The sequence below is a fragment of the Perna viridis genome, chromosome 14 (genome assembly GCF_037379345.1).
Source record: "Perna viridis isolate PV_CMFRI_1.1 ecotype Kerala chromosome 14, ASM3737934v1, whole genome shotgun sequence".
NCBI classification, from domain to species: domain Eukaryota; kingdom Metazoa; phylum Mollusca; class Bivalvia; order Mytilida; family Mytilidae; genus Perna; species Perna viridis.
In genome coordinates this window covers 7,273,349-7,289,390 of record NC_142458.1, presented here as the reverse complement: position 1 = coordinate 7,289,390, position 16,042 = coordinate 7,273,349, and the positions used below count along the sequence as shown (strand labels likewise).

General features: G+C 32.5%; 1 protein-coding gene and 1 long non-coding RNA gene across 3 annotated transcripts in view; one reads left to right on the top strand and one right to left on the bottom strand.

Moving 5' to 3' along the window:
• LOC148597980 (uncharacterized) overlaps positions 1 to 12,200 on the bottom strand; it is a 124,042-nt gene extending 111,842 nt beyond the window's left edge. For both annotated transcript variants that reach the window (XM_088560286.1, XM_088560287.1), the window contains exons 1-5: positions 12,066 to 12,200; positions 3,718 to 4,005; positions 2,093 to 2,272; positions 1,172 to 1,329; positions 193 to 278 (exon numbers count right to left, since the gene is read on the bottom strand). In XM_088560286.1, the coding sequence (XP_088416412.1) occupies positions 193 to 278; positions 1,172 to 1,329; positions 2,093 to 2,272; positions 3,718 to 4,005; positions 12,066 to 12,129 (776 nt within the window). In that variant the 5' untranslated portion in view covers positions 12,130 to 12,200. The remainder of the gene's footprint in view (positions 1 to 192; positions 279 to 1,171; positions 1,330 to 2,092; positions 2,273 to 3,717; positions 4,006 to 12,065) is intronic.
• LOC148597979 (uncharacterized) overlaps positions 1 to 16,042 on the top strand; it is a 29,819-nt gene that overhangs the window by 8,019 nt on the left and 5,758 nt on the right. The window contains exon 2 of the long non-coding RNA XR_015918359.1: positions 3,474 to 3,504. This is a non-coding gene — a long non-coding RNA (uncharacterized LOC148597979). The remainder of the gene's footprint in view (positions 1 to 3,473; positions 3,505 to 16,042) is intronic.

The following is a 16,042-nucleotide window of genomic DNA, read 5'->3' as shown; positions in this document are numbered from 1 at the left end:
GATAAATAGGATAATCAATTGGTCATCGTGAATAACCAAAATATGATCACTCGTGCCATGCCAAGAACGCTTGAGGATTTAACTCGTGCGCGGAACAAGTTCCGCACACGCGTTAAATCTAGGGGTTCTTCGGTACTTGTGATAATATTTTGGTTATTCACTCTTTCAAATTGATTATCCTATTATACTTACCCAGTACTTGTATAGTCTGTGTAACACGAGCCAAGTCTACTGTCAGTGACAGGCACTGAGCATGAGTGGTAATTATTGCAGGAGCCCTAAAATACAAAAAGATAATGACTTTTTCAGTTCCTTTTATCAAATCATGACTGGGTTAAACTGACATAAAGTTCATTGCTTTAGTATTTAATGGTAGTAAAGCATTTCTCTGAACGAGCATTTAATTCTGGTGGGGGGATGGCACATTTCAGTAATAAATATTTTGGCCTTGTAAAAGTTGAAAATCAATATTCTGGCCTATATCTTCTAGAAAATAAATAAAGTTTCTGACCTCAGACCAGATACTTCATGCAGTGAAATGGGAAAAAAAATGCCCAAATGTGGTTGAAAATTTATTTTTTCTGACCTGCAAAATTCTATAAATAAATACTCTGACTCAACAAAACTGCAACATTTCTTGACACTAACATTTCAGACAAAGTAGGTTTGATATCTTGTCAAAACTTTTTTGCAAATGTCTGTATAAAATACAATTTTTCAAATGTAGAGACCTGAGTCAAAGGGAAGTTTTCATTCAATATGCACTTACGTAAGCACATCTATGTCTAAGAATCAGGCAAAATGTGTATAAGGGGTTCACATGTAGAAAAGAAACGCAGAGATTTTAATGCCTTATCCAGGTATTTTTATCTCATAGTTCCTAAAATAACAATAAAAGTGTTTGTAAAGTTTGCCTTCTTACGATATTGATTCCATTTAAAAAATGGCGGGACAATTATCTCACTTTATTGTTCCCTTTATAAGCAGTAAAAAATATATTTACATTACAGATGATTCAGAATAAATTTAAACAGTGGTTTCTAGATGTACTGAATGTAATTGAGGCAAAAAGAAATGACTAAATTGGGAAAAATGATATGCAAGTACCCTGCATTGCCTGACTCTTACACAGAATGGTACTTATAGTATTTACTAAATCACTATATTTTACCTGTACATTTGAAGTAACAGTGTGATATGGATTAACTGTATTCCAGGTGTAATCACACCCCTCTCTCCATACACCGCTGGTAACAGTTATATATCCTACAGTACTGTGATCATTGCATGTAGGCTGGAAGTAACTGTTCCGGCAGGTAACTCCAGAATCTGAAAACAAATATGAATATAAAGACAACTTGCTTGATATCTACAATCAAGGATGATTGAAACTACAAAATTGGTCTTTTAAATATTGTTCTTGTTATCAGCCATCGATTAATGTTTTCTCTCGGTGCCGATATCAAGATATTGGGCTGATAACAAGCTAGGCAATATTAAAAAAAGGTCATGTCTTTTTCTATAAATAATACATTATATTTTTTGTTTTGGTCCTTGTTTTGGTGTTCTTCCGTTTAAAGACCAACATCAAACAAGTACTATCTTAAAAAAAAGATCGCCAACGCAGTCAAATTTGTTCTTTTTACTTATAATTCTCAACATTTCATTCAGTAATAACACATGATACGCAATTTCAATTTCCGATGCAGTTTTTTCGAACGCCACCAAGTTATTAGTGTTTGGCCAATCGGGAAACAGAATTTCGATCAGATGACTTGAGTTTCCATGGAAGAGCGTCTTTAAGGTCAAAGGGTAAAAAGCAAAACTATACCGACTGCGTCGGAAAATAATATGTATATTAACTAATAACCTACCACCATTTTTTTATAGCTAAAAATGGTACACGCCCAAGTCATTTAGGTTTTTTTTCAATAAGCACTGTTGAAGTCAGAATGCTTCTTCCACAGACTGTACTGAATGTGATAAAATAATGAAATAAAAACTACCTACCTTCATTTTATTGATGTACCTTATTTTTTTCAAAAGGTGTAGTAGGATATTTTCGCTTTGCTTAATTTACATAAACACTCACGTGAACAAGTTATTGGATTACACCGTTCAGTTTCATAGTCTCTCTCACTTCTACATGTCTGGTCGGTACCAAAATAATTCCTGGATGGATTGTTACAGCTCCTGGTACGTGTCATGTAGCCTCCGCCACATGTCCGTGTACAGCTCCCATAGGAACTCCAGTTTGACCATGCTCCTTCACCTAAAGTTAATGTTTTCATGTTTCATAACACTCTTAGAACATACACGAATTTCACTATTACACTTATTTTGTTAAGAACAACTAATATATACTAGTACCTTTATTGACATGATGACATTAGCATTGAGATTAGTACATCTTCAAAAACAGAAAAAAAATAATACAGCCATTTACCATGACCCTCATTGTCCCCTTATAACTCAAATATCAGAAAATATATCTGTAAAATCTGATGGCAGTTGTTTCATCAGGAATACAATACAATATAAAAGAGGTTTTCAAAATCAGACCAAAATTGAAAAAAAACCTATTTATTTGGGTGTAGCACCTTTGGTCCCTTATATATTTTAAATTGAAAACTGTAAGAGATATTTATTACTATATTAAGAGATGCTAACAGGGATTTCCAATACAATTCTATTTTTCAAAATCGCCCTAATTTATTTCCCTTTTAACTCATATAACTAATATGATCACCTTATACACAACTTTTGAAACAGAATTTCAAAAACAAACACTGACATCAACAAAATTAGTTGATCAATTATCTTTTCCAATCAATTCGAAAAAAATAGCACATATCTTCACCCATTATCACAGCCACTTATTTCCAAAAGAGTTTGGGCAAAACCTTCAAAAGCTATAGGATAGGGCCTTCCATAAAACATGATATTGCACCATTATGACAATCAGAGGTAGTACAATCTAATGGAATGGGATTATATGCTGACATCAAAGTCTTTCTACATTACAATGTGTAACCTCATTCTAAAGGTCTCCTCTCTACATAGGTCACTTTGAGTATTCCCCAGAGGTGACTGCTTAATACAGGTTTGACTGTAGTATTCTACTACATTCTGTTATTTATGGGAGGAAAAAATCATGAAAAAAGATACTGGTATTTGCAAAGTATACAAGAACATTCACACACTAAAAATATTTGTGAAGTCAGAAGAATGAAATGACGACAGATGTTCTTGCAGGCTTTCCTTCTGTGATATATCATATATAAATCTGACTTTGTATAGCAGCCTTATACAAAGCAGGAGGAATTCAACTTTTTTGTCCTGAAATGCATGAAATATATCTTGCAAGTAGAAACTTGAACTAAATGTTTTTTCAACCAACTTTCTCTCCTAATGATTTTTTTTCAATTCTTTTCCATCCTTTAAGTATTGATGATAATCATAATCTTTTCCAGGTTTTGTTAAGAAGAGGAGGGACCAAAGATGGTAATTTCATCCATGCTCCTCCAGGTTCCTTTGACCATAACATACGAAATGTAATAATTTTCATAATTAAAGAAAAAGAATTACTTACCAAATTATAAAACTTGAAGACAGAAAAAGAGGAAGTGGGCTTTTGGATTTCAATTTTATCATACAGATGAAATGAAGATGCGCATAGGTACACAAGAGCGTAAGATCTTCGATATATATACTTACGGACACAATGATATTTCATCTTGAATCCTGCTACACCCCCATTTCCACAAGAACTCCCAACACGGGTATTGGTTATTACAAACAGGCATGATGTCTGATTGTTACATTTATCTTTGATCCCATAAGTGTTAGTATGTGAGCAGGAGTAATATGTGTACTGTATCTCGTCAATTATCAGGTAGGGGTTAGGTGGTGCTCTGTATCCTGTATATGATGAGTAACTCTGCTGCTCTGCATTACAATTTACACTGATTGTATCCCCTTCTTTACCATGGATGTAGTAGTAATCTAAAAACATAGAAAATTGACACAACTTCATAAAAGAAATGAGGTACATGGCGAGCCAAAGTGGACAAAAAGCCCTCTTTTTTATATTAAAAATGATTTTCCAATATTAAAAAATAAATTTCCAATATTAAAAAATAAATTTCCAATATTAAAAAAATAATTTTTAATATTAGAAATTCAATTTTTCATAAAAAGAAAAATAAATAAAAGAATGATTTTTTAATATTAGAAATTGATTTTTTAATATCAGAAAATGAATTTTTTATTATAAAAAAAATCAATTTCTAATACATATATCAGAAAATTATTTTTTAATATAAGGAATTCTACTTCCGTTTTTTATATATTTTAATGTTAAAAGTTTAATTATAGAAAACAGCTAGAACTTTTGCGAAAATAATCAAAACAAATTGAAATTTAATCTTGATCTGTATTTGATTATACTCAATAAATACTATTAATAATTTTGAAAAAGACCCTTCAATACCTTCTAAAGTAATCACCCTACAACTGTAAGTGGATGGACAGACAGACGGAAGGACACTCAACTTTTCAAAGGGTATCGTGTTATTCCTCGCCACTTTGTGTGGTGGGTTTAAAAACCTTTAAATAAAAGGTATTGAGGCATATATATATAAACGTGCTGCCTTTAAGATATATACCAAACGTTGGTTTGGTTGAAAATACAAGTGACCTACAGTGATCTAGCTCTTACGTTTAATATAAACACGATATCTTGATGTAGGTTAAAATGAGAAGGCTGGTCTTCCCTTTCTTTTTTCGTTCTACTATTAAACTTCAAACAATAACCGAATCAAACCGAATCAACCACTTATTGTTTTATTGTTTTTTTTAGTTACTAGTTACTGCTTCATTAGACAAACTCAACAGGTATTGTTATTGAAATCTTTCTATTATTATGAACAAAATGATTTCGCAATGATTTATTATTGTCAGGTTGATGACCTGATGACTTACATTTGGTTTTAATTTCGATTTCTCTTTTGTAATACATCGTGCGCCATCTCCACGTTTACTCACTACCTGTATCGAACATATGAGGAGTCAACATAGCAAATAACTGACCTAATTAGGGACTTCATATTACTATTGTTATGTTGAAAATTGGCTTAAATATTTATTTCATTATGATTAAGTCAGAATTTTATGGACGAGTTTTTTAAATCTTTTGTCTTCAGATTTTTATTTAAAAGATGAGAGTGTAGGATTTTAGTTTGAATACATAGATAAATGTTTGAATTTACAGAAGGTACCTGGGTTATTGTTATAAGGATATTTCATTTACAATAGTAAACTAATTGATCTAGAATTGAAGACATCTATTTGATGAATATCCCAAAAAGTTGATTCCTAAAAGTCCCTAAATCCCTTGGGTCCCTGCTAATGTTTAGAGTCGGTCACTGTATGACTGATTGTTAATTAACACAGATATTACTCTTTCTGATTTACTAACAAATTTTCTGCCTCTACCAAAGACAAGGTAAATCCGTTGTTGACATCGTTCAAGACAAAAATTCCTCACTATTCCGACCCAAGTCTTGTCAATCAGTCGGTCAACCAAATCTACTGACAAGTTTCCCAAAGTCTGCAAATAGAGCCTTACTACCACAAAAGTGTTGAATACCTATAAATACAACACGTTTACCGGTAGAGAGGGTAGAGAACCTATTTCGATCTTTGTACCTCCTTGATGATAGTTTGATTAAAGACCACAAAACAGTCCAAGATCCAGAGATAGCTTTGACTGGGGGTATCCCTGTTAACATTGTATAAAAAATCACACCAGCAGCTTACCAGCCAGACTTAGCAGCTACAGAAAGGAATGTTAACCAAGAAAATTCTGCTCCTACTAATGACCAGCCTAGGTTTCCAATAGTTGAAGTCGTTCACATCACTACCACATCAACCATCACGACAGCCTCTAGTATCATTTAAGCATTATCTGAAAAAAATAACCTTTAGTACCACTTCAGCAGTCATTTCAATATCTACCTCGACAACAATCCATAGTACCACAATAGCCATTACCGCATCAACTGCATCGTCAACAGCAACCTCAATTACGCAAGATATCTAAAAGTAAACAGCAATTACAGCCTATTACCAACCAATAAACGTCTGCAGATCCAGAACAAATGACATCAGGAATAAAATATCGCTATTCTATTCCAATTCTGCGTTTTAATGGATTACACTCTGATAACCAATTTGGTTTTTATACGAAATTAACACGATCATGCTTCAAATGAGCCGGTCACAAATCATTTTGGTCATTACCCTGACCTTTGACAAACTTTGAAATGGAAGAAAGAGAAGGCGGACTAAGATTTTATTGATAGTGAAATATTATATTTTATTATGATTTCCATATAGTAGAAAATGTTCATCATTCTTTGATTCTTGGACAAGATTTCTTTCATCATTATAAAGCAGTTATAGTTTGCAATCAGGGAATAAAATCTGCCACAGATTTGTGTGCCATTCAAGAAGTTCCAGCACTGTAAGATCAACCGAATCTTGGATTTTTCCTCCCAATTCTGAATTGATAACTTCAGTGACTATACCAAGACTTCAAAATAGACAAGACGTCTTGTTGGTGCCTAATAAAAGATTGCTGTATACAAAAATCACATTTTAGTCGGAGCATACAACATGGATTATTCATAAATGTATGCTTTAGAGGTCGATTATCCAGATGAAGGTAAACATACATCTATTTTTACTAACAAACAAACACCAACTTTAAAATATGATCTGAGCAATACTGATATGGACAGATCACAAAACGAAACTTTACTGGAAGTATAAAATGAACACTAACTATTATTTGCACACGATATCTATGGTCTAGGTGGTACCAATGCACATAAGATCGAGACTGTCTCTGGAGCAAAACCAGTTAAGTCTAATTGTTATGGTACATAACCTTCAATTACTTGAAAATGATATGACCTTCAATTACTGGAAAATGATATGATAAAATAATTAAACTCAATCTTTGCAAGTCCTGTAGTAGTGATAGGCAAACCAACCTCTTACAAGCTTTGCTGTAGATAACAGGCCGCTAAATAAGATTCCCGTACACATCAATTTTTAAATTCCAAAACTTAAAGCAACTTGGATACCATTGGTGATGCTAAGGCATGTTACGTCAGTAATATTGACCTGCGGAGTGGTTCTGGCGGATACCGATGGATCCAGAAACCAAACATAACACAGTTTTCACACGAAAGCATGTCATTTGGCTTATGAAATGAACCCATTAGTTTTCAAGGTCTAATGACTACTGTGCTTAGAGGAATTAATTAGAATTTTATTAGTCTATATATTTGATATACCAGTTTTTTCAACCACATTTTCTAGTCACATTTCACATCAAAATAGGTTTTCAAAGCTCAATGACTTCAATTCAAAATTACACCGAAACAAATGTTTCTTTGCACAAAAAAAAAGAATCAAATTTAAGGACACAGTATAACAGTGCTTTGATCAAATTTAAACAAAAGCAATGAGTGCATTTCGTTTTCCAAAAATCGCAAACACAAGTTGTGCCAACTATTACAGAAAGTTCATTAAAGATTTTCTCATATTCAGCACCACATAAGGAGGTAGACCTAGGGTAAGGGACATAACCCTTACAAATCATTGGAAAGTTTGAATTCAGCATTTTATATCAATCTCATGTAAGCATCAAAGTAACTTGGACTGATTTCACTTAGTTTCGAATGAAAATTTGAAAGTCTTTGGAAAATTGAATATGATCCAAACATAACACTGATTTCAAGAGTTATGTCTCTTACCCTTGATCTACCTCCTTAATACACTTCACCAGAAAGAAAACTCGCAAAAATTCTGTGGTCAGTATCTTGTCTGGAAGCATATGTCACTTTGAAAAAAACACTACCCACAGTTCCAATACTTGGCTCTCTAGATCACGCAAAGTTTTACATGCTCACTTGTGATGCCTCAGATAAAATTCTGCTACATTCTATCGAATAAAGGGAGGAAGATGAATTAAACGAAATTCTAACAGGTGGTAGGAGATTGCGCGATAAGAATGAACAAAACTACATCACAACTAAGCAGTTATTATAAGCAATTCTTTGAGATATTGAAGCTTATTGAGCTTACCTGTAATATAAACCAATCTTAGTGTACATACAATTGAAATGTAAAGAAATACTTGTCACGAACTACACCACTTATAATGATCTGTTAAACTAAAACATACAAAACAAATACATGTCACCCAGAACAACGTTAGTCCAATACAATTTACGTCTGTACTTGATTCAACTGAAACACAGTTACAAATTCAAACTTAAACAGTTCAGATAAACCGGAAGAAGAAAGTCCAATAATATAAAGAGAGTAAATTGATTACTTTGTATACAATCGTGATTTTCTTATATTTTTCAAGTCTGAAGTTATTGACTTTGTTTGAATGTGGATTTGTCACTATTATAGAGGCGCTTGCGCCATATCATATAAGCCTGCAGCGAACACAATTATAATCTTTGGGAGTCACTATATATGTTTGCTTTGAGAGAAATGAGTGCAAATTTATAGATCAACATATTATTATCAGTGTTTGAACAGACATATTGACATAGGAAACTCAAGGGTTTAGGTGCATAGTGTGATTATGTGAGGGTTTCCATAAACAATTGGTAATAAATTCATATAGGATTAAAGACACTTTACACGTCTTTTTGATGAATTACCGGAAAAAGTTAGTTTCTTTATAGTCTTTAGATTCGTGTGGCTCAAAATGGAGACCCTATACCTTTCATTGGTCAGTTAAAGAAAAAATCCCTGAATCGCTGGGTTTTTCCCCTATTTTATTTTTTGCGTCAGTCACTTTATGAATAATTGTTGAACAAACCAGTCGTTACTATTTTTATTTTATTTACAAAATGCGAAGCTCAACCAAAGATAAAGACAATCCGTTGTTGACTTGTGACCTGTAGAAGTTTAATGATTCGTTGCGTGGCTTTTTGTTGGATGACTGTCTCATTGGCAACAGTACCACATCTCCTATTTTTACTTCATAGAGTAGTACAAAACATGTGAGCTTTATCATATGGTAATTTACTTACGTCAAAGAGTACAAGACATGTGAGCCTTATCATACGGCAGTTTATTTACGTCATAGAGTACAAAACATGTGAGCCTTTCATATGGTAGTTTACTTATGTCAAAGAGTACACAACATGTGAGCCTTATCATACGGTAGTTTACTTACGTCATAGAGTACAAAACATGTCAGTTAACTAACTACGTAGAGTAACGAGCATGTGAGCCTTTCAATAATATTTCTCTATGTTCTAACAGTAACGAACATGTGACTCTAATCAAATTGTAGTTTATTTGCTTCATAGAGTACCGAACATTTGAGTCTTATATGGACCGGAATGTCTTCTGGGGAGGAGACAATTACCTCACAGACTTTGAGTATTTTTTTCTATTCCAACAGGATTACAAATAGGGAAATAAAAGAATTTTTATGTGATGAATGAACGAAACCAACGTGAAAAGAAGTAATCAAGGGAACCACGATTCTAGCGGAAATCAAATAAAAGTATAAACCAGGGACAAGAACCAGACATGGAAAACAGACAAATATAACACAGAACATAAAATAACCAAAGTAATACATGTTAAGTAACGAAAGCAAATGAGCAATCAGACTACACTAAAAACCGGGAGCATGGACCAAGTGCCGGTCGGGGAAGCGACCTTTGCTTTTCTGGAAACACCCGCCGAGTTGCCCATTAAAATAATGAAAAATTGGCAACAAACAAAAGTCGTGTAGAAAAAAAGTCATAAATATTTATTTCGACTTTTTAGCCCTCCAGGTTCATTTTTTTTACAAAATGTCTTGAACATTGATTATATGCAATAAATTAGCATTTCGATTTACGTTGCGGTGATATTTTCCATTGGTAAAATGTCAATTTTCCGCCTTAATGTAGTTGAAATAGTACAATAATTATGACTGGGCTCATTTACAAGCTTAGACAGTATATAAATGAACAGTATCATGAGAAGATTATTTGAACTACGGTGTTTTAACAAATTGACACAAACGGGCGAAAAAGAAGAAAATCTGAAATTCTAAAAATTCCCCTATTTACAGTTGTATTAGAACTGTTAACCCAAAACGAAATATTAAAGGCCTTAAATTGGGCAGATATTTTGGTTATATCGTCATTTTAGATATAAATTTCAAAAATGCGAATTTACAGTATTGGTGTGTGTTGTGAATAAGCATTTTATTTTATACTAAAATCCGTTTTATACGGGTATATGTATTGTTTTTGAATATTGTAGAAAATCATCTATCGAAAAAAAGACAAAATTGAGACGTTTCCATCCAACCAGAAGTAACTCGAAGAGTCGAACTTTTATGACTTTTTATGGGAAATTAAAAAAACTCTTTTTAGCCTTCGTGATAAAATCTCCACCATTCTTCAAAATAAAACCAGGAAATATGAATTGTGATTGTACTATACAGAAAACACAAAAAGCCAATTTTGACTGCAGCATAAATTCTACATGGGTTTTAACACTGAATGGTGGTATTTTATTCCTGGTGGCGTTTGTTCCGGATTTGGAGCCATGTATTGGATGGTTATAGGCTGTAATTGATGCTAATGTTGAGGTGTCTTGCGTAACTGATGGGGGCATCTGAGGTTGATGCTGATGATGCATTTGTTTTGGTAATGGCTGTTGTGGTACTAGAGATTGTTGTTGAGGAGGATATTAATCTGACTGCTGAAGTTGTACTAAAGGTTAATGCTGATATAATGCTAAAAATGCTAATAGAGGTTGTTATGGTGTTTGGTGTGGTCGTGGAACGACTTCAGCTGTTGGAAACAGAGGCAAAACATTAGAAGAAGCTGATTGTTTAAGGGTATGCACACAGACAATGTATGTACTGATTAAGGCTTTACGGCACCATTATACAAAAACAAGTTGAATTCAAGTTGAACTGCAGTAGGAAAACTTTTGCGCTAATGGGTACAGGAACATTAGAATCATCAATAGGGAGCATCTTAACAAGACTACTTTTACGGATAAGTTATCAAAAGTTTTCAACTTTTAAATGATAAGAGGTGTCGGAAGACAAAGCTTGTCAGTTATTGGTAAAATGGACATTAATACTTGTATTAGTAGTAAAATATTTTCTTACGATTTCCATGTAGAAAATGTTCACATTCCTTAATTCTTGGTCAAGATTTCCTCCATCATTTCAAAGCAGTTATAGATTGCAATCAAGGCAATTTTGAATTAAAACAAAATTATAATAACATAGGTTTGTGTGCTATTTAAGAGGTTTCAGCACTGGATAGAATACAAAATATTATTTGCACAATATATCTAACATTATTTGCACAATATATCAATGATATTGTTGGAATCAATGCACAGATCTGTTTATATTACTGGATGACAATCCGTATTTTTCACAATTTTCTATGGAAATGATCCGTTAACATCCGAGCTTTCTATAATTTTAACAAATGTAGTAAGGAAATATTAACAATCCGTAGATCGTAATTTGCAGTCAAAATTCGTAGAAAATACCGCAAATCCGTATAAGTAAACATCTCTGAATGCATATCACAATAAAATCGAGACTGTACCTGGAGCAAAACCTGAAAGGTCTAACTGTTACGGTACATCAATTGCTTGATTATCATATGATAGAATAATAATACAATTACCGTAAGTGGTACCGCAAGTTTCTTTATACAATTGCAGAGTTTAGGCATTGTGCTACTTGATTATACATCTATATTTTTAGTTTATTTATATTTGATGTCCTAGTGATGATATGGACGATCGAAAAGTGGAGTCCGAAAAATATTGACTACTTGACCATGCGGGAGACAAATATAGGCTTTTACTGAAGAAGAAAATATACGAGCATTAACTTCTGTGACAAATTGAACCGTAAACGGAAGATATGAAGGTACCTGAAAATCATCATGAAGACAATGAGTGAGAGAGGTGCACACCTTGTATCTACTTACTCTGAGCTTTAACAAACAACACAGCAAAAATAAAGAACACTAAAATTGAATTTTTCCATGCCATAACGTGCTATCCTTTAGGACACAATGTTAGTCTTCTATTTCTTGCTTTTATTTTACCATATCATTCTAAACAATAACCGAATTAAAGCGAATCAACTGCTTATTGTTTTATTGTTTTTTAACTTTAAATGTGTAGAACAATTTACTGCTTCATTAGATAATCTCAACAGAAATTGTAAATGCTTCTATTATTACAAACAAAATAATTTCGCAAAGATTTATGACGAAATAGATTTGGTTCTAAGTTCGATATTGATTGTGGGCCAATCTATAATAATTTCTCGTCCGTCAACCACATTTTAACTTACTAAGTCTTCATAGCGTATCTCTTGACTACCATGAGCCACATATAGTAAATGGTATACCTAATGGGCCACATACCACCGTACACTTACTTTATAGATTACCGAAAATGTGAGACTCACTTTATCATGAGCCATAAACTTCTAAAAGTACAAACAATGATTTGAGACATTTTGTTGATAGTTATAGACAAAGAGAGGACGCTTACTATATTAACAACTCGGTGTTGGATTTAAGGTCTGTCGCCCTGGATTGTGATTCTCAGGTTGTATTTTCTTGTATGTAAGGGGGCATTTATTTCCGTTATTCTATTTCATTTCTTTTAAATGTTGTCCTCAGGGATAAATCTTAAAGGTTTTGCCACTTTTCAATTCAAACAGAGTATTTTTATGTTAATTATGGTATTACTGTTATGAGTATTATGCTTGTTAAACTTTTTAATAGGAGAATCTCCCCATTGAGAAAGTAAATTTGTCATGTAAAAATTCAGTTATTCAGTTTTTTGTTCATAGATAATGTTGTAATTTTAACAAATTAATGGGTAAGGAGTATTGCGAGTGTAATTCTAGTAAGTGTGTTGTGATATCAAAGTAATTTATCGTCGTTTGGTTGTACCAAATTGAATGTTGGAGACGGTCTTTATAATTTTAACATTCAGTGCCTATATTTTTTTCTATTCTTTGGTCGATGTATGACTTGCATGTGTTTGTTTTATTTACATGGGGTCTTTTATTAAGTTTTTGGAAATATTTATTATATATTAAAAAAAAAGACATATCACAATCAATAATATAGAAAAATATAAGATAAATATGTTATTTTATGAGTTTGAAAGACGCACTGATCTGTTACTAGCCATTTCAATTTCTTATCATTAGCAATTGGCGAGGTTTTCGTTATTTTTCTTAAATTCTTTTAATAAGTGTCAGATAAAAATATCATAACAGTCAACGCGAGCCTTTAATCATTTTATATCCATTTTGATCTTAGACATCCTCGAGAAACATTTTAAAATATGCGTGTGAAATTATGTCAAACCCCGATTGTTAATTTCGGATGTACTTTATGTACTTTGTTGTGCTCAAATACAACAGAATCTACTGTATTTTCAATGTCTCCTGAGAGCAGGCAGATTTGAATGAATAATTACACATTTCATAGTATGACCCATAAAACAACTTAACTACATAAATAAAAAAGATGTAGCCTTTTTTTAGGTGTATCATTTTTTAAAGATTTTGCATGATTCTTACAAAGACATTTACTAAATAGCATTTTAATAGAGGGAATATTTTTCACTAACATTTTTTGACAAATCAACCTTTAAACTAAATAAGAATTATTTGGTCATTTGTCTAAGAAAACTTATTTTGAATTAGTAAATATTTAATTTTATCATACTTCAAATAAATTAAAGATATATGTTGCCATTCTCATATCTTTTATCTTTAATTTGGTATGTCATTCATCAAAATCGATACAGTGGTTTTTATAGACCCTCATAGCTAATTCACCCCATTTTTAAACAGAGAAATTTGAGAAAATGGGCTAATAAATAGCCAAATAAATGCAGCCAGTTTTCTATATAGATTATCATACGTGACTTCTTCCTCTCATATACACTCCTTGTTTGAAGTAACAAAACGTCTTCTTAATCTAAATCCTGACGTAGTTAAGATGTTTTGCTCATCTGTTAAAGGATGATTGCTGCTTATGTTCAGCCATTTTTGTCAGTTTTTCGGACTCCTCTGTTTTATCAATTTTAAAGCATTGATATTGTTTTCCACTGACACCCTCATTTCTTTTTAAAATTTCATTGAACACGCCTCAAAATTGTACATGGGTAGTCTTATGAAATCCATACTATTTTTTTAGGGTTTTTAATTTACAAAACGTACTAAAACAAAAGCTATGAAAAATTAAGAGAAATCGTTTTTCCCGCCAACTTCAAATGCTTATATATCTTAATAAAGAGCAAACTGATCTATATTCGATTAATTTTCGGCTTAAATAAGATGGTTTCTTTTATCGGTAAATACTGCTACTTATATAATATCAAAGCATTGAATCAATTTACATCGATTGTATTGGTTTCTGTATACAAACGTATCTGAATAATTCTTAGATGTAAATTGTAAACATTGAACTCCTTATACGAGCAACATTTGAAATATATGAAATAAAATACACCAAAATTACACGTGGCTCCCTACAATATTTGTATAATGTTCATGATCGTTGTCGGTTGATATTGAAAGCCTAGGTGAAGAACAAAAATATGTTCAATATTCTGCATAATTGAATAACCAACTATGTTCGCATTTTAGTATCCACATGTATAGGTCGCAATACAAATTACCGGCCTTAAAGTCGAAACTGTTAAATCACAAAAGCTTGAGCCACAATAAAAAAATCCTGACCCAAGATGCACGAACAACTCATCTAGATTAATTGCAGCTCATGTGCTTGCTTAGAACCTACACAAAACTAATATGCAATCAATTGGTAATCTTATCCCGATGTCTGAAAGAGATACCTATACTAAAATCTGTAAAGATCAAGATTTGAACGCAATTTGCTTTCCACTAAGCCACCATTTTGTTTTATTTTATTTGTTTTGATGTTTTTTTTTCATTTTGTTTTTGTTTTTGATTCTTTTGTTTTTGTTTTTGTTTTTTTTGTGGGGGGAGGGGGTAATTCGGTGTTGTATCGGTTTAATACAGAGAAAGTAGGGTTACATTTTTATAAATGTTACAGTTGTGGGACCCACTTTCTTTACACAAGTTTCTTGATTGAAAACACCGACGCCTTTTTTTTTTTTTTTTTTTTTTTTAAATATTTCGATCCGCACCTGCTCGAAAACTGAGGTTCAAATATACTTTCAAGAGTGAAAGGTCCAAGTTTTCAATCGAAGTTCTACTTTAGGAAAAGCTTATGTCCACATAATCAAAGCTTTGATATACCAGGCCCTATGTAATTGAAATTGTGAAGGTCCCGAACCTCGGACCACCACTAACCTGATCCACTGTAACAGCTCTTTCAATGTGTTTCAACTTCTGTCTTGGTACTAATTTCTCTATAGGATTGATGACTTTTTGTAAACTGACTAGAGGTCAGCGTTAAGGTTAATTCAAACTGATTAGAATAATTAATTAATAGAAAAACGTTTATTTGAGTTTGTTTATTGACGAAAATAACATATGCATGAAATTAGCATTGATATTTTAGAATTATCTGTAAAGTGCCAATGCATTTAACTTTCACGGAGTATGGAAATAGAACAACTTTCCTATGGTCGTGTAAGAGATAATAGCGGATGTTAAAAGGGTGTAAAAGTGTGGGCTCTGGCGACTGCTATATCAATTCTGATCTTCGATCTAAGTTGATAAAACAATTAGACTTTTCAGTCATTTGGTTAGATTCTCTCACAATGTAAATCATGCCTTGTTAATAGTTTACCATAATGTTAAATTTTAGACAGCACAGTAATATTGGCCAGTTAAGAATAGTGCAAGTCGAAGAAAATTGCTATAGAGTTTGTTAAGCAAAACAACATGTGAAAATACAATTTTGTGACATAATTTGTCAAACTGTGCGATATTTACTGTGCT